This window comes from Lolium rigidum, chromosome 1 (genome assembly GCF_022539505.1).
Source record: "Lolium rigidum isolate FL_2022 chromosome 1, APGP_CSIRO_Lrig_0.1, whole genome shotgun sequence".
In the NCBI taxonomy this organism is placed as follows: Eukaryota; Viridiplantae; Streptophyta; class Magnoliopsida; order Poales; family Poaceae; genus Lolium; species Lolium rigidum.
In genome coordinates this window covers 317,775,209-317,793,729 of record NC_061508.1, presented here as the reverse complement: position 1 = coordinate 317,793,729, position 18,521 = coordinate 317,775,209, and the positions used below count along the sequence as shown (strand labels likewise).

At 46.3% G+C, this 18,521-nt stretch overlaps 2 protein-coding genes across 2 annotated transcripts; one reads left to right on the top strand and one right to left on the bottom strand.

Annotated features, from left to right (window-relative positions):
• Positions 1–12,709: 12,709 nt before the first annotated feature.
• On the top strand, positions 12,710–14,866 carry LOC124661844 (probable serine/threonine-protein kinase At1g54610). Its single transcript, XM_047199730.1, has 5 exons — positions 12,710–13,387; positions 13,474–14,013; positions 14,126–14,223; positions 14,347–14,458; positions 14,576–14,866. The coding sequence occupies exons 1-5, from the start codon at positions 12,710–12,712 to the stop codon at positions 14,864–14,866; spliced, it is 1,719 nt and encodes a 572-aa protein (XP_047055686.1).
• Positions 14,867–16,858: 1,992 nt separating this feature from the next.
• Positions 16,859–17,598, bottom strand: LOC124684230. The gene has a single exon (XM_047218591.1). The coding sequence runs from the start codon at positions 17,499–17,501 to the stop codon at positions 17,226–17,228; it is 276 nt and encodes a 91-aa protein (XP_047074547.1). The 5' UTR covers positions 17,502–17,598; the 3' UTR covers positions 16,859–17,225.
• Positions 17,599–18,521: the final 923 nt, after the last annotated feature.

Below are 18,521 nucleotides of genomic sequence, written 5' to 3'. Positions count from 1 at the left end.
GAAAACTCTGCTAGTGGCAAGTGCTCCTCCCATGATCCTCCGAAGTCTAGGGCACAAGCCCTAAGCATATCCTCTAGGATCCGGTTAGTTCTCTCCGTTTGTCCACCTGTCTGAGGATGATAGGCGGTGCTATAGTCCAACTTGGATCCTAAAGCTTCGTGTAGTTGCTTCCAGAATGCTGATGTGAACACGGATCCTCGGTCCGACACGATCTTCTTGGGCACTCCATGCTTACTCACGATCTCTTTGATATAAAGATCGATGAGTTTCTCTCCTTTATCCTGCTGATTTACTGCTAAAAAGTGTGCACTTTTTGTCAACCGATCCACAATTACCCATATCATGTCCTTCTTTTTATTAGTCATGGGTAGTCCGGTGATGAAATCCATTCCTATCTCCTCCCATTTCCATTCTGGAATGGGTAAAGGTTGTAACTTTCCTGCCGGACTTTGGTGTTCAGCCTTCACCCTTTGGCGGGTATGGCATTCCGCCACATATTGTGCTATCTCTCTCTTCATATTATTCCACCAGAATAACTCCTTTAGATCCATGTACATCTTTGTACTTCCCGGATGAATGGAGTATGGTGTTTGATGGGCTTCCCGGAGTATTACTTCTTTAATTTCAGCAATATCCGGAACACAAATTCTTTTCTGGAACCATAATGATCCAGATTCTCCGCGGTGAAATTCTGATGGTCTTCCTTCATCTATCCTTCTCATCTCCTCCATGATGAATGGATCGTCCAACTGACCCATCATTATCTCATTCTTCAGGTTAACATTCAACTCATCGGCTATTTGTAAAGCCGATAGTCCTTCATGAGCTTCCTTCTCCCAAAGTTGTATTTGGGCTTGACTTATTTCCTTCCTCAACTCCGGTGATATTTCTTGTTCCACTCCGCCGGTGCTCTTCCTACTCAAGGCATCTGCTACAACATTGGCCTTTCCTGGAGTGTAATTGATGATCAAATCATAATCCTTGATTAATTCTAGCCATCTTTTCTGCCTCATGTTAAGTTCCTTCTGAGTGAAGAAATATTTGAGGCTCTTATGATCCGTATAGAGCTCACACTTGGCTCCATAGAGAAAATGTCTCCATGTTTTGAGTGCAAATACAACTGCTGCTAATTCTAAATCATGTGTTGGATAATTCACTTCATGAGGTCTGAGTTGCCTCGATCCATAAGATATCACCTTCCGATCTTGCATGAGTACACAACCCAATCCATGCTTGGATGCGTCACAGTACACGGTGTAATCCTTGCCAACTTCAGGAACTGCTAACACCGGTCTTTGTGGTGAGTTTCTCTTTCGAGTTTGAAAACTCTTCTCACACTCCTCGACCACACGAATGGTGTGTTCTTTCTTAACGAGCTTCGTCATAGGTCCTGCTATCTTGGAGAATCCTTCAATGAATCTCAGATAATATCCTGCCATTCCTAGGAATCCTCGGATTTCCTTGACAGTCTTGGGTGCTTCCCATTCTAAAACTGCTGCTACCTTGCTCGGGTTAACAGCGATTCCATCTTTGCTAATGACATGACCCAGAAATTCCACTTGATCTAGCCAAAATTCACACTTGCTGAATTTGGCATAGAGTTGATGTTCTCTTAGTGTTTGCAACACTAACCTTAAATGTTCAGCATGTTCGGCCTTGTCCTTGGAATAGATCAAGATATCATCGATGAATACGATAACAAACTTGTCTAGATATGGCATAAAAATCTTATTCCTGAGATTCATGAATATTGCTGGGGCATTGGTTAATCCAAAAGGTACTACAAGATATTCATGATGTCCATATCTTGAAACAAAGGCAGTTTTCGGAACGTCTTCCTTCTTGATCTTTATCTGGTGATAACCGGATCTTAGATCAATCTTGGAAAAGACTCCCGCACCTCTAACTTGATCAAATAGATCTTGTATTCTTGGAAGTGGATACTTGTTCTTGATTGTGACGTTGTTCGATTCTCGTAGTCTCCGCACATCCTTCTTCCTCCATCTCTTTTATCCACGAAGATCACAGGTGATCCCCATGGTGAAACACTTTCTTGTATGAATCCTTTTTGTTCCAAGTCATCCAATTGCTCCTTAAGTTCTTTCAACTCCTTAGGCCCCATCTTGTATGGTGCTTTTGAAATCGGAGCTGTTCTCGGAATTAGGTCGATAGTGAATTCTATCTCCCTATCTGGTGGCATACCAGGTAATTCCGCAGGAAACACATCCTGGAATTCATTCACTACAGGTATATCCTCTAACTTCACCTCCTTCATGCTATTCAACTGTAGCTCCACTTCAATCTGTGTATGTTTGTCGCCTTGGTAGATCATTCTACTTCCATCGGGGCTTTTCAAAGATACCGTCTTGTTCACATAGTCGATCAATGCTCCATTAGCTTCTAACCAATTCATACCAAGAATGACATCAATGTCCTTCATCGGTAGAATGAACGAGTCCGCGTCAAACGCGCACTTATTGATCATGATGACTTGTTTTTGTTTGGTATGGGTTACTACTATCGTTCCCCCGTGAAAGTATGGTTATGGTTGTATCTAACTTAGTGCAACTAATCCCATGTTTGATGATGAATTGTTGAGAAATAAATGATGTAGTTGCACCGAGTATCAAAAAGTACTTTGCCGGGATGAGTGAGTATCCGGAGCGTACCTATCAGCGCTCGATCGGAGTTGACCACCTCCTCCAGACTGGTGCAGTTCAGCTTGCCGAAAGGCTTCTTATTCTTCCAGTTCCCTCCGGTGTTTCCTCCTCTGCTTCCACCTCCTCCAGACTGACCTCCCCCGGTGTTTCTCTTGGGGCAGTCCTTCAGCATGTGCCCCTCCTGGCGACAACCAAAGCATATGATCTTTGGCTTCTTGCAATCCTTGGCAAAATGCCATGTGAATCCACAGCTTCTGCAAACTATTTGATTTGCAGACTGGAATGCTTGGTTCTTCCTACTACCGTAGTAGTTGCTGTTGTTGTTGTTGTTGTTGTTGTATCTGGGCTTGAAACTCAAGCTGGTATTGGGCTTGTCACTAACAAACCTCTTAGGCTCAAATTTGGCCTTTTTCCTTTTCTCCTCCTGTAGTTGTTTGAAATCATCTTCCAGAGTGATGGCAGCATCCACCAACTCTTGAAACTCCGTCGCTCTCATCATACGGAGCTGAACCTTGAACTGGGGACTTAACCCCCTCAAGAACCTTTTCTTCTTCTTGTCCTCGGTGTTGACCTCCTCAACAGCATACGGGACAGACTTAGAGAATTCACGACATAAGTCGGGATTGCCTTGTCCTTACGCTCGAGACTTTCAAATTCTCGACGCTTCAGTTCCACAATACTTTCAGGGACATTGGATTCCCTGAACTTCCTCGTGAACTCCTCCCAGGTAAATACCTTTCCAGCCGGATAAACGGCTACGATATTGTCCCACCATGATGCGGCAGGTCCACACAGCAGGTGGGTAGCATAACGAACCTTCTCTTGGTCGTTACATCCAACGGTATTGAGCTTTCGCTCAGTATCCATAAGCCAATCTTCCGCGTCCATTGGCTCGGGCGCGTATGCGAAAGATATAGGCTTGGTGTTCTGGAAGTCTGCTAAGGTGACTCCCGGATTCTCGGGTCTCTCTACCCTGTTTTGTTGCAGCAATTCTTGGAAGAATTTGTTCTGCTGCTCCAACGTTACACGTTGTCTTTCCTCCACCAGCTGCATGTACTGAACAAAATTCTGCTGTGTCATGGGTGGTGGTGGTGGTGGAAACTGATCTCTGGCTGCTCCCTCAGCCTCTTCCTTTTGTTTTGCTTCGCGCTCCATGCGGCTGCGCTTCGGTCTCCTCTCCTAACGCTCCCGACATAACCCCTAGTTCACGCAACACAAGATGATACTCATAATTACTCCATGCGCAAGTTTTACGAGCTCAACTTTGTGCACGAGAACTAGTCACGCAATGGAAATCAAGAAGCAAATCCAAATCATACAAAACATATACCATGTATATACATACTTAAGTGGTCTTATTACAATACTCAAGTCGATGTGAGTATGCAAACTCACTTATTAAAGTATATGTACAAAAATATTACATACTATAATACACGTGGTACGTGTGTATTATAGCTTTGCCTCCCTTGGTGGACTCTAATCGTTCTTCACTCCCGGTACATCCCAGGCTTCCATCCGGTCGAACGTGTCGTCCTCCTGATAGACCCTGGAACATAAGGTCTCCCCGTTGGCTGGTAGTCCGAATCAGATGATGATCCTAGGGAGAAATCAGTGTTCACAAACTGATCGTTAAGTGCATCATAGTCCACCCATCGGGTGTACTCCCCTGTACCTACACCATAGGTATTTCCTACATTCGTATCCGACTCAACCTGTGTCGGATACCCTCCAACTTCTTCCTCATTCCACGGATAACTCTGGTGCTGGGTCGTGGCATCTTCATTCATCTCCCCATCATAATACACTGAAGTACTATGAGTTCCAGTATCAGACCCCCAACGCCAACCCGTGGAATTTTCTATAGGAGTCTCGGAACGCTGATTGTTTCCGGATTCCTCTCCGCCCTCATATCCCCCATAGGAACTTCCCAGATAGTTCCCAGGTGTAACAGGTGTAGTTTCACGCTCAAGAGGGTCAATACTAATGTAATCACCAGCTGAATAGACTGGTGTGTGCACCACATTCTCCATAGGTTCTTTCCCCTTTGTCTCCTCCTTGGGTTCAGTAAACTCCTCTAGCATTGTATCAATTGCTCCCGTCAAATGACGGTTCAACTGATATAACAATGACAGTAAGTTACGGCTATTGTCCATATATTTTGCAGCTTCTGCGGGTTTGCTTTTTGCATATTTGAAATGGTTAAGCATGGGATCATCGTCCTCCTCCATATGAGGAATATGTGTGAATTCGGAACCCATAAGCTCTTTCGTCTTATGCTCCCGAATATCAGTTATGGCTCTCATAACGGCTATATGGTAGGCTGTGTTCATAGTTACGGCTTCCCCTGCCGGCATTACTACGCTCATTCCCAAAGATTCGGGAAGTCATAGCCCTACCCTACACTTGGCCAATACGAGTACCATCATAGTACATGTATTTCTTTACTTGAATACGGGGATCACACCCAAATTCAAGTAACATGGCTCGTAGAATATCTCGCAAGTCCTCCTTCGTATTCACTCAGTATGGAATCCATCACCTTCACGTTTCGTCCGGAACGTGAACTTGCCATGTTGGCTGTAGAAATAGAAAGATTATGAGATTAGTAATAATGCATCATAATAAAGATAATAAAGAATTATCGCACTAAAAGATATGGTTGTTTTATTCTCAATTGAATATACACCATATTTTTAGAGAATTCTTTACTAATCCTATTTGACTCCTAACGTTTGGTCCCATTTACTAGGTTCCAACCTAAGGTCAAAGCTTTTGCTATGATACCAACTGTGGTGACCACCGCATACCACTTGCATGTTGTAGTATGCCGATCGTTGATATAACATTCACGAAGTACCATTCCGCAAATATTACATCCCTCAGAGTAGTACAACAGAACATAGCAGGTCCATAACTCATTCATTTATTATTACAAATATCACACATATGTTGTCTCGGAGCTCCTCTTGGGTCCTAAGAGGAATACTCCTGGGTTCGAGGCGAACCCAACTTAGCTTACAATATAAGAGTCTCATTCAGTTATACATTTATTTCTTCGAGCAGCTAAATACTAAGAGTTCGGGCTGCTCGGCTTCTACTACTACTCGAGATGTTCAGGCTTGATCTCCTCCGGAAGCCTCCCCGGTTCCGTAGACGATGAGGTAGTCTACGCCCTCGATACCTCCGAGAGAGGTACTGGTTCTTCATAGCCGATGATCTCGGCTCCTTCATTGTTGTTGTAGTCCTCCTCCAGACGATTCAGACAATCTAAGCATGGGATTTAAGAGTGGTATGAGTACGAGCGTACTCAACAAGTTCATTATAGATAAGAGGTGTTTAATGCACTAGCTACGATATTAGACCAGAAAGTCTAATACCAATGCAAGTTTTGGTAAACATTTCTTCAAGAGATTGCTTTTATTCCAAAGAGCTATGTCCGTCAGCCTTCACCGGTTTACTAGAACTTCGTGGAGTTCCTTTCCGGCCGCGTTCGCAGTTCCTTATCCCGGAACGAGGAGTGACGAGTCACGGTTCTTTACACTCTGCGAGAGGGTGTTGCTTTACCCATAAGAGATCTTAACCTTGGTGCCAACCGGGCAGCTTTCCCGTCCACACTTCCTTCGGTGTGAGGCCCGGTATAAGGTCTAGCCAATCATGTTCCTCCGCTACCTCGAACACCCACCCGTTGTTGCATGCCCCGACCCCGGGTCCACGCCGGTCCCATTATTCCCGTAATTTCGGGGTGGACCCCGACCACGACGGCATGTCTTGGGCTCTACCATACACTCCTACGCCGGTAGCTGCAACCCATCATAGACCGCATTACCGTGGGGAATTAGAATGGGATCCCCACCCTCCGGTTGTTCCGCAAGACACAGTCGCTACGGCAAGCAATGCTTTACCGTGGGGAATTAGAATGGGATCCCCACCCTCCGGTTGTTCCGCCGGATACAACCTGCTACGGTAAGCGCATCCGTTGATGAACGAGAGGTGGAAACACTTTTGACTACTCCGTCCCACTCCGGATCTTATGGTTAACACGGGTATTACGGCACAAGAATCACTTGGCGACATTTGTTGTTTAATCCTAGATGGATATAAACCCTTGCAATGGAACCTCCACCATATCAACACAATCCATGGTTCCATTGCCCACCACATAGTCATATTCATAGTTATGAAAGTAGTGGTTTTGGTTTTTATGCAATAGTGATAACCATAATACCTTGCAAGTAATTTGATAGAAATACTCAAATGACATGAGCAAGTGATGAACTTGCCTGAACACTGCAAAGTTTTGCAGTTGGATGGTGTGGACTGACCCTTGTCCTCTACTTCTGAAAAATAGCATCATTGTTCGATAAGGGCAATGGTTAAAGAAGCAATTATGCATGATTCAGCTTTTAGGGTTGTTTCCCCCATTTCCAGTGTTTTATTATTTTATGTGGAAGGTTAATACTAAGAACAAGTTAGGGATACTCTGTTTAGGATAAAATACAACCTTGAAATGTTGTCAAGGTGTTTTTATAGTCCAAAAACATTAATGAACTGATTTTCATTATTGAAAATATTGTGTGTGATTTAAATGATTATTTAAATCATCAAATTAAGACTTATTCTTAATTGTCTTCAAAAACCTCTTTTGATATTTTATTTAAGTAGAGAATTTTATGCTGATCAATTTTCATATTTTTAATTATGTTTTTAGAGCTATTAAATATTTATTGTGCATTTCCAAAGTTTATGCATTTTAATTGAATTGTGAAATGGCAAAAATGCCCCCAGGCCCACTGTCGGTGCAACCCAGTGGGTTAGATCGAACCGACCGGTCCGGTCCGGCTCGACCAGCCCCATTCCCCTCTCTTCCTCTCACGCGCGACCAAACCCTAACCCTCTCCCGTCGCTCTGGCGATCCGTGGTCGCCACCGCCGTCGCCGAATTACCTCGGCCGCCTCCGGTCATCTCTGGCGACGAGATAGGTTGCAAAAGAACGGCCGCACGACGGAGCACCGATCTGTCCGCGGCGATCTATACTTCATCGCCGCCACCGTTCGCCCCCATCTCATCTGCGTCACACGACCGCAAGGTTCCGCGGCGATACGCCACTCGCCGGCGCCCCTGGTGCTGCGATGCCGCCGTGGCGTTGACGTGGTGGTGATGGAGCGCACGCGCTTGGCGACGCCAGGCCAGGCGCGGCTTGGCGCTGCCGTGGGTGGCCTGTGCCGCCGTGCCGCCATGGCACGCCGGTGCTCTGCTCCAGGTACACGCCTCCAATAATCCCCTCCTTCCTCCTTCTCTGTGCTCTGCTCTAGGGGTTGGCCTGCCTCTCCCATGGAGATGCTGTGCCGTGCCCGCTGCTTGCGCTTGCTGTGCATGCGTGTGTGCTGCTGCTGTACTTCTGGCTAGCTGCTGCTGTTGCTCTACTGGTATGGCTGTCTTTGAGGCTCGCTGCCGTGTATTGCTAGCTACTGCTGCTTTACTAGTTTTGCTCTATGCACTACTGTGATATGCTGGACTCCTACTGTGACCCTTCTGTGATTGTTCATGAACATCCAGTGATGCTCATGGCCTACTGTCTGGCTCCTGTGATAGCTACTGCCACCAGGACATCACTGTGTATGCACATCCTTGGCCACGACATGATTAGGATACATGGTCCTTATATTATGCATGTGCCGAGCCCCGTGTGGTGCTCATCCTTGCCAATTGCTCAAGTGTATTCATGTATGCTTCTAGATACAGCTATAATTTATTTATGTGATTATTTGTGAGGCATCTGTTGATTATCTGTGGTGGTTTAATTCATAAAGCTTCTGTGTGATGCCAATGATTGATTCTAGCATGCTTTGCTAGTTGCCTGTGCTTATCTGGTGCTCTCACTGGGGTCTGTGTGACACTTGTGTTTGTGCTGATGTGTATTGTTGCTTGCTCAAGCATCACCTGATGCTTGCAGTGATCCTCTGGATCATTTGCAAAGCTTCCGGTGTATTAATTTCTTGTATATTCATTTATCTCGTGTTGTTTTACTTGGCTAAGTGGATAAATGATGTGAGCTGGCTGGCGGTTGTGATCATCTTACGGTTGAAATGATTTAGCTAGAGAGATGCCAACATCTGTTGGGTACCCTAGCTCTTACCGAACCCTCTTTGGGTGATGATGTGCTTGGCTGGAGGTGTGGTCTGTGGGTTGAGGTGGCCTTGGCTGACCACTTGGTGCTTGTCATGGTAGCTCCCCTTCTCGGGGACTGGCTGTGGTGGATTGTTGCTCACTGGCCTGACCATATTTGGTTGCCAGATGCTTTTGATGTTGACAAACCTAGATAGACACATGATAGTCTATCATGTCTGATGGCTCAGCTAGCTCCGGTTGTCAAGTGAGCACGGTAGCCGACCGGGGTTTTGAATCCATGTTGGATTTCTCTGGTTGTGTCCATGTGTAGACACAACCGGTGTTCCCTGGATGATCTCTCTCGGTTGTTCTCTATGTTTGCTTGAACCAAATGACTAGATAGCCATATGATGACACAAACATAGGGTATCTACCCTTTTGGTGTGCTGGAGATCATGCCTGTGCAATATATGAGCAGAACCTTTTGGTCTGTTCATGATCATATTTATACCTCACTCCAGCTCCTAGAAAGTTTGTTGGTGTAGAGGTGTGTTGATTTCTTGGCTTGCCCTGCTCCTCCTTGCAAGCTTGATGCTTGGTTTGATTCTGGTGATTATGGGATAGGTGAGACAGCTCTAGCTGTTCACCTGTTCTTGCTGTTCTTGGTGTGCTTACCCTTGTGGAGTTGCTTGCCGGTGAACAGCTAGGGTTTGGCTCAAAAAGGTTATATATGCTTCTCCCTTGCTCTCTCCGGTCGACGACGAGTGGTGATTTCATTTGGTGACTCCTCTCGGTCTTTGGTGTCTTTGTTTAGCATGCACACGACCTTGTGTCTTCTGCTGGTTGTGTGTGTGTGCAAGTGCTTTGTGCACCTGGACTTGGTCCTATACGTGGCATGGATGCTGCTCGGCAGAAACTTGAGCATATCCACTTCATTTTATTTGTTTACTAACTCTGCCAAGTGGCTATGCCACTTGGCATAACATTTGTTCTTTTGTTTGCTTTGTGTTTGTGTGCAGGGACACAACCTGATGCTCCAAGGATCATGGAGATCATCAAGTACAAGACTAGATGAAGACTAGCTTGTAGTGTTAGGATAGAACAATAAATTGTACTTTTCTTTTCTTTTCATTATTATTCAATTCTTGTAATTTGTTGTATTTCCATAATTCAAATCTGGATATTGTAAAGACAATGTATTATATGTGTGATGATCAATAAAGCCCAAGTTTTCCTTATTGAGCTTAATGTAATAGTTGTATTTCTTGTATTATTTCTTAATAGTAATTGTTTGTGAAATTATCTCAAATTTGAATTATGTGATGATTATTTGATGTTGGAATTTGAAATTCAAATTCCAAATTTGATTTGAATTCAATCAAACAACTTAACTTGTAATTCAATCATGCAACTTAGGTTTGTGATGCAACTCTCCCCTCTTTTCTCAAAACCCTAGTTTAGTTGAATAAGGATCAGGTTTGTCGCACTCTCGAAACCCTAATCCTGTAAGGTGTCGAGAGAGAAACTTGTCCCCCTTCGATGCAGTTTTTGTTTAAAAGCGCGAAATTTCCCCGTAAATTACAATGCAATGCACATCCCTTTCTAAAATCTACCCCTCGATCGTCTCTAAACCTGGGTCATTACACGCATGAACAACGAATAAACGTATACTGCCTAGATCGCAAGGCAGCATGGTGCTTACCCGGAAGAAACCCTCGAAACAAGGGGTTGGCGATGCGCCTAGATTGGTTTGTGATGAACGTGATTGTTGTCTTTCTCAATAACCCTAGATACATATTTATAGTCCGTAGACTTTCTAACGTGGGTATAATCCCAACCGTGCACGAGCCAAATTCTATCTAACCGACACGTATCCTACTATATTTACAGATACACGGGCAAACTAGCCCAAACTTTGTATACAAGGCCGATTCATGTATATCTTCCGTGTATATTCTTCAAGCCCATCTTAATCGCGGCTCACCTCTGATCCGGTCAAATTCTGGTGGTAACAGGTGGTCCCCAAAATGCCTCCCTCCAACTCAAGATGACGGGCCCTTTCCGCTTCATCTAATGCTACGGCCCCAAACTCAGTAGCGGAGGCAGCAATTATTTTTAGGTATGGCTAGCTCAAGTAGTGATGTACACAGCAACATTGAATTTGAAGTTTTTGTGAGTGCCAACCCATATGTAGAGTGAAGTTGGGAAAATTTTAGGTGTGGCGGAGGCCAAACCATGCCAGATTGCTGCCTCCGCCACTGCCCAAACTCCATGCTTGGGGCATAGGCCGCAAAAGGCCATACATGTCAACACGGATGCTCAACCCCATTTGTCGTGGTCGTACTGAGACATGACAACAGAGGTTCGTTAACCTCATCATGTCCCATCCCGAGCAATCATGTTGGGAGTGGTCATTACCAATGACCTCAAAGTCACTGCATGACTTCATGAGCATTGCCCCAACAACCTACCAACGTACGACCACACAACCTAGTGTGGCCAAAGTGGCACTCCCCGCTCGGGTCCGGTTGGAGAGGATGAGTACTCCATGGCCACATGGACAAGGCTGCGGCTATACAAGACTAGCCCCTTCGAAGGGCATGGATATAGAAAAAAAACATCGTCAACATCCACGCACGCCCCAACTCATCAAGTCTCACACCCACTTCCCACATAGAGGGATCTAGTCCCCCGTTCATCCAAAGGCTCTTAGAGCACACCCTCTCAACTTTTCACCAATTCCGCCAACTCTTCTCTCTTTGGAAAGGGAGAAGATCCAATTGGCATCACGGGATAGCCGTCCGCCCCACCACTATAACACTTTGAGCACTTCACACGCTCGATTATACAATCGCACCAGGACGTAAGGCCTCTACCGGGATCATCCCAAAGTCATATATACATCATGTGGGCCTTAAGTTGTTAGCCCATCGGATCATGATCATAATCCCAACCTACATAAAACTATATGAGTAGGAACAAAAAAAATCAGTAAGGACATATTTTGATCGCAGGATTCTAAAAAGAATAGAAAGGTAGGATTGATTGTCATGTGAACCGAAACACATGTATTTTTTTGCGAAAGACAACACACATATGCTGACGCTCACAAATACAAACATATACTCACCCCTATGATCGCAAGCACATCCGACCGTTATGAGCACCTCCAAAAGAAGGAAACACCGTCTTCCACTGAAAAAATATTTCGTCTCTTATGAGACAGTGAAGTGTTAAACCTAAGTTTGATCCTTGTTAAGCCTCCTAACCATCCAACTATAGTTTGGTTCTAGAAACATCTACATCTAAATAGGAACTGTCTGATTGTGATCTAGAGGGAAAACGCGAAAATTCCCTATGCATTGACGTTCATTGCATAGTTTGCCATAGAAATGGACAAAAAGTATCCACCAAAGTTATTTTAATTAGTAGACTTTCTTATTGGAATTCCATGCAAAATAGACCATATGAAGAAAAAATCCGATGGAACGGAATCCTGCAATTCTAGCTTCGAAGAAAAGGATCTTCCAGTTCCATACAAAAAGATTGAACCAAAGAGGCAAACACACGCCCGCACTGCGCCGTATTTGTGCATTTCCAGTGAACACTATGCCGAATCGGCACTATTCCACGCATCCACATAAGCCAAGACGTAGCCTAGCAGAAGAGTCCGAATCGGCCGCTCGCGCGCGCGGCCGGCCGCCGCCGGCCGGCCCGTCGATAACATTATTCTTGTCACCGGCCAGGCGGCCGCACCACGGACAGCTGCCGCAGATACAAAAATTAACGGTTTATATGTTTTGGCGCCACATCGGGCGGCCGCCTCTTTCCCCTCAACGTTGATGTCTCCGTCCTCGTCCCACTCCTTCCTTCACCTCCATCTCTTCGGCAGCAGCAGCAGCTGCACACGCCGCCGTCGCCGCCGAGCAGCCGCCGCCATGGGCTGCGCGCACGCCAAGCCTTCCCAGGGCTCCCCCGCCCGCAGCGGCGGCCGGGGCATCGACCACCTCAAGCGCAACAACGGGTACGTCCCCTCCGCCGCCCGCCGCCTCACCGACCCACTCCCCACCACCATCGCCGTGAAGGAGCAGCAGACCACCGAAGCAAACGCCGACCCCCGTCCGGCGGAGACCGAAGCCGCCTCGGAGACGTCGACTCTGACAACGGCCGCGACGCTCTCGCCGTCGCCGCCTCCGTCGGCGCGGCGGGAGCCCGACGACTGCGAGCAGCTGGTGGACGGGTGGCCGACGTGGCTGCTTGACAACGTGCCGCGCGAGGCGCTGCAGGGGATCGTGCCGCGCAGCGCCGACGCGTTCGACAAGATCGAGAAGGTCGGCCAGGGCACGTACAGCAACGTTTACAAGGCCCGCGAGCGCGGCGGCGGGCGCGTGGTGGCGCTGAAGAAGGTCCGGTTCGACACGGCGGAGCCGGAGAGCGTCCGGTTCATGGCCCGCGAGATGCGCATCCTCCGCCGGCTCGACCACCCCAACATCATCCGCCTCGACGGCATCGCCACCTCCCGCATGCACCGCAGCATCTACCTCGTCTTCGAGTTCATGTACTCCGACCTCTCCCGCCTCATCTCCCGCTCCGACGTCCCCCTCACACTCCCCCAGGTACACATATAACTACCGCCGGGCGCCGGCCACGGAGACGATAACGATGGCGTGAGCGTGACAGCGTCTTGGTTTTCGGCGTGCAGGTAAAGTGCTACATGCAGCAGCTACTAGCGGGGCTGCAGCACTGCCACGAGCGCGGGATCCTGCACAGGGACATCAAGGGATCCAACCTTCTGATCGACCGGCGCGGCGTGCTCAAGATTGGCGATCTGGGCCTGGCAAACTACTACGGGCCGGGGCGGCGCCGCCCGCTGACCAGCCGCGTGGTGACGCTGTGGTACCGCGCGCCCGAGCTGCTTCTCGGCGCCACGGACTACGGTGTCGGCATCGACCTCTGGAGCGCCGGCTGCCTCCTGGCCGAGATGTTCTCCGGCAAGCCGCTGATGCCCGGCAGGACCGAGGTGGAGCAGCTCTTCAAGATCTTCAGCCTCTGCGGCTCCCCGTCCGACGACTACTGGCGGAAGACGAAGCTCCCGGCCAGCTTCCGCCCGCCAAAGCCGTACAAGTCGAGCATGATGGAGAGGTTCGCCGGCTTCCCGCCGTCGGCGCTGCCCCTCCTGCACACGCTCCTCGCGCTCGACCCCGCCGCCCGCGGCACCGCAGCACAGGCGCTCCAGAGCGATGTACGTACTCACATATCAAATTTGCAGAGTGATAAACAGAGCGTCTGAATCTTATGCTAAGCTTGAACCACCATTGTCTGACGCAACAAATCCCCACGAATTTGCATTGCAGTTCTTCACTACGGCGCCATTGCCGTGCGACGTCTCTGAGCTCCCTGTGGTGTACAAGGAGGAGACTCCTGATCCGACGACTTCTCACGACGGAAGGAAGTAAGGATCGATTGAACATACTCTCCCGATCCACATTGGAAAACCTATGATCTTGCAATGCTGTATTGCAGTTTTCTTCTCTGAATGGTTTGGCTTCATGGTTTTCTGCTCTGGAACATACAGGCCCAAGCTGAGACAGCGTTCTAGCAAGCGAAGGGAAAGCAAGCAGAGAGCTGACCAGGAGCAGCGTGGGGACGAACTCAAGATCTCCAATGCCAAATATCCCAACAAGGAGGTAACTCATAATTCGCAAGTTCACAGCACGAATGTTCAGTTATCCTTGTCCATCCTTGTACAATTTCTTCAGCAATTCAGCAAGCACAGATTCTCATTTCCTCTTTTGTGAGTGTAGAACGAGATAGCCATGGAGGGCACAGCAAAATCAGGCCAAGAACTAGACGGCATCGTCGCCTCAATCGCCTCCTCCAGAGTCCAAGAATCAGCCGAAAACGCCATCGTCAACGCCTTCGCCAGCACGACCCCAAGACGGTTTTCAGGTAGCCCAATTCAGGGGTTGCTACCTGGTGCTTCACCAGACCAGCCGCAGCTGCGGAGGGCAAACACGTACCACTCGACCGGCGACGACCACAAGGGCGGCGTCGCCCTCGCGCACCACAGCATGGCGATCAGATCGGCGACGTGATCAAGCACCAATAGGCATTTCGTTGTTACTGATTGTTGTGGGTTTTAGCAGATGAAATGTAGCATGAACTGTTCATGATACTACTGTTGCTGCTGATTTGCTGTAACTGAACTCGCTGCTGTTTCAGCTGAGAAACCCTTGATTTGTAGAACTGCCACGCAGTTCATGTATACCAATAAATCACCATTGCAGAAAGGAAATGGGGAGGTTTGTTCAGTTCATGATTGGTCCCACCATAGCTGTTCTAACTGTGTAGAAAAAACTGTTCTAATGGTGTAGGATTTAGTGTGGAAGACTGAAATTATGTGATGATGTGTGTTCTTTCACTAGTACTCCACTATTGTTATCATGTTGACAACACTGTTGCTGGCGATTGGTCAGACCTGCAGTTTTTTGTGCAAACTGAAGGCCATGAAAATATCTGCAAAAACCATCCATAACTAATCCAGGACAGCGTTTCCAACCACAAAAATTCTCCACTCCAAATCAAATTACTATACAGGAATAGAAAAATGAGAAATAGGGAACAGGAAGCATGACTTTATGCAACTTAAATTTGCAAAGTAAGCAGGAGGATACACTCACAGTTCTTCAAAAACATTAATTTATTACTAACCACTGTGCTTAAAAACACACAACAGTATTTCATATCAGTAGTAGTACACCCGCACACCCTAGATACATTCAAATCAGCGACAGCTAATGGAACAGACGGAGTACTATTATCATGTTAACAACACTGTTGCTGGCGATTGATGAGCTGACCCTGCAACTTGTGGTGCCAAACCGAATGATACAAAGTATCTGCATAAACCATCCATAACTAACCAAGGACATCGTTCCAACCATAAAAATTCTCCACTCCAAATCAAAGTACACAGGAAAAAAAAGGAGAACAGAAGAACAGGAAACATGACTGTATTTAACTTATAGTAGTATTTGCAAAGGGAGCAGGATATACTCACAGTGATTTTGATCACTAACCAGTAACCACTGTACTTAAAAACACAAAATAGTACTTCATACATCTAGCCACAAGCTTAACTATGGCATGTAAATAGTAAAATTCTCTACTCCAAGAAAGAAAAAAAATGCAATAAGTAGAAGAAAAATTAGTAGAGAAAAAACAGAGGACATGGCTTGATACAGCTTGATCTGCAATTTAAGCAGGAAAAAGTACAACCCACAATTTTCTCAATTTCTCACGAGGCAACGAAAACATCAACCCACAAATCTACAGTTAACCATGCAACAGCTTAAGATCACACACACACATACATAGTTACATACTAGTAGTTCATACATGCATAAATATGGCATGTAAACAGGTACACACGTATATGCAGCAACTTGGCCAAGCACGTATAGCAGCAGCAGTACTAGTATACACGCACACACTTCTTCATGCACATGAATATATGTCATGTATGTGGGTAGGGTTCATGCAGGATTGGAGGTTGAGAGCAGAGTTCAGAGGTCACCGTAGCGGACGTCAGAGAGCTTGGACTTGCGCGACTTGAAAGATCAGTGTTGAGGAATGAAATTGCGTGATGAGTGCTTTTAACTAGTATTACTGTCATCACGTTAGCAACAACACTGTTACTAGCGGTTGATGTGATCTGCAATTTGTGGTGCCAAACTGAAAGCCGTGAAAGCATCTGCAGAAACCATCCATAACTAATCCAGGACAGCGTTTCCAACCACAAAAATTCTCCACTCCAGATCAAAATACTATTCATAAAGAGAAAAAGGAGAAACATGGAACAGGAAACATGGCTTTATGCAACTTAAATCTGCATAAAAAAAAGCAGGATGCAACCCGAGTTCTTTGAGAACCTTAATTTTGATTAATAAACGCTGTTCTTTTCCCCCATCACAAGGAAAATATTAGAACAAAGCGATCTATCAGTTATTCATGCAGCAGCTTAAGATCACAAATAGAAGTAGCTCATACATGCAACCACACGCGTAAATAGAAACTGGGAGGAGAAATGGAACAGAGAACATTCTTTTGTAGAGGAAAAACAGAGAAGATGGCTTGATACAACTTGACCTGCAATTTAAGCATGCAAATTAAGCAGGGTACAGTACAACCACCGTTCGTACTCTCTCACAAGGCAACCAAAAACACATAGTACACCGATGGATCTAAGACTTAACCATGCAGCAATCACACACCTAGTAGTCCATACATGCCTAAATATGGCATGTAAACAGTACACACACATATATGCAGCAACTATGACATGCCTGCACGTATGGCAGCACCAGTAGTACACACACACATACACTTCTTCATGCATATGCATAGTATATAGAGAGAGAGCTCATGGAGGATTGGAGAGGTTGGGAGTTGAGTTCAGAGGCCACCGTAGCGAACGTCGGAGAGCTTGGACTTGAGCCACTTGAAGCTGCCGCGGACGGATGACTTGAGCCTGGCCTGCGACGCGAACACGTTGTACGACGCCACCCGCCGGCGCCGCTTCTCCTCCGGGTCCTCGCCGGCGCTGGGCCCGTTGAAGCTGTACGACTTGACCGCCACCCCGCCGCGGCCCACGTCCTCGTAGTCATACCCGCCGCCGCACCCGTAGTACGCCGACGAGTGCTCGCGCGGCACCGATCTGCACTTCTCCATCGGCGAGGTTGTTGACGACGATGTGTTTGTTGTCTGCGCGTGTGTAGAGTGTGAGAGGAAAGAATGGTGAGGAAAGCTGGGTGTTGAAGCTGCTAGTGGTGTTATAATTGAGCTAGCTGAAGAGGAGGGGCTGCTCAAGCTTGCTTTATTAATTAGCTAGTGATTGTGCATCAAGGACCTTGTGCTGTGTGGTTATCCAAAAGGAGGTCCCTTGGTTATCTTTCCTGACCACAAAGCAGAAATGATGTGTCTGGTCCAGAGGCTCATGCTTTCTAATCACAAATGATGTGTCTGGTCCTTTTTACTCTCTTTTGATTTTTCTGACCAGGAAGGATAGACTGATGTTTTCTATTCAGAAACGGTCTGTCCTATACATCAATCGAGAATTTACCATGGCTAGTCAATCATTTGTTTGATAATAGCACATACACCTTACTTTACCAATGTTTGTGCTGTTTTATGGCCTCCTTGATTCAAAGGACTGTACAAAAAAAATGGTATCTGAATTCTCATAACAAAATTCTTATGAATTAAGGTTGCTTGATTTTGTATCCTGGAGAAGTTTTTTGAAAGGTTGAAATTTATTAGGAAATTTACATCGATTCAAAACCTCATGAATTTGTGATAAATATGGTGCACACCTAATACTGAGCAAAATTAATCAATGTGCTTTGCAAGTGATGCGATCAAACAATTTCTATCATACATTATTGTGTTTTCAATTATGTACGTCAAGGTAGCCTATGTAGTTTATGCTTTTTTTTCTATCCTCGTGTTGTTGAAACCCTTGCAACAAAGATGCTATTAAAATGTAACAAGATTTTTTACTTTTCTCTTGATTTATATTAATCCTTTGCTTTTTTTCCTTCCAAAATTTCTTCATCGGCAAGCACGGTGCAATAAAAGATATTCCTATCTTGGTAAGTACAATAGAAAAAACATAGGCCAATTAAAGTTATACCAATCAAATCATCGATGGGTAATACAGACCAATCAAATCATCGACGGGTAATTTGCAAG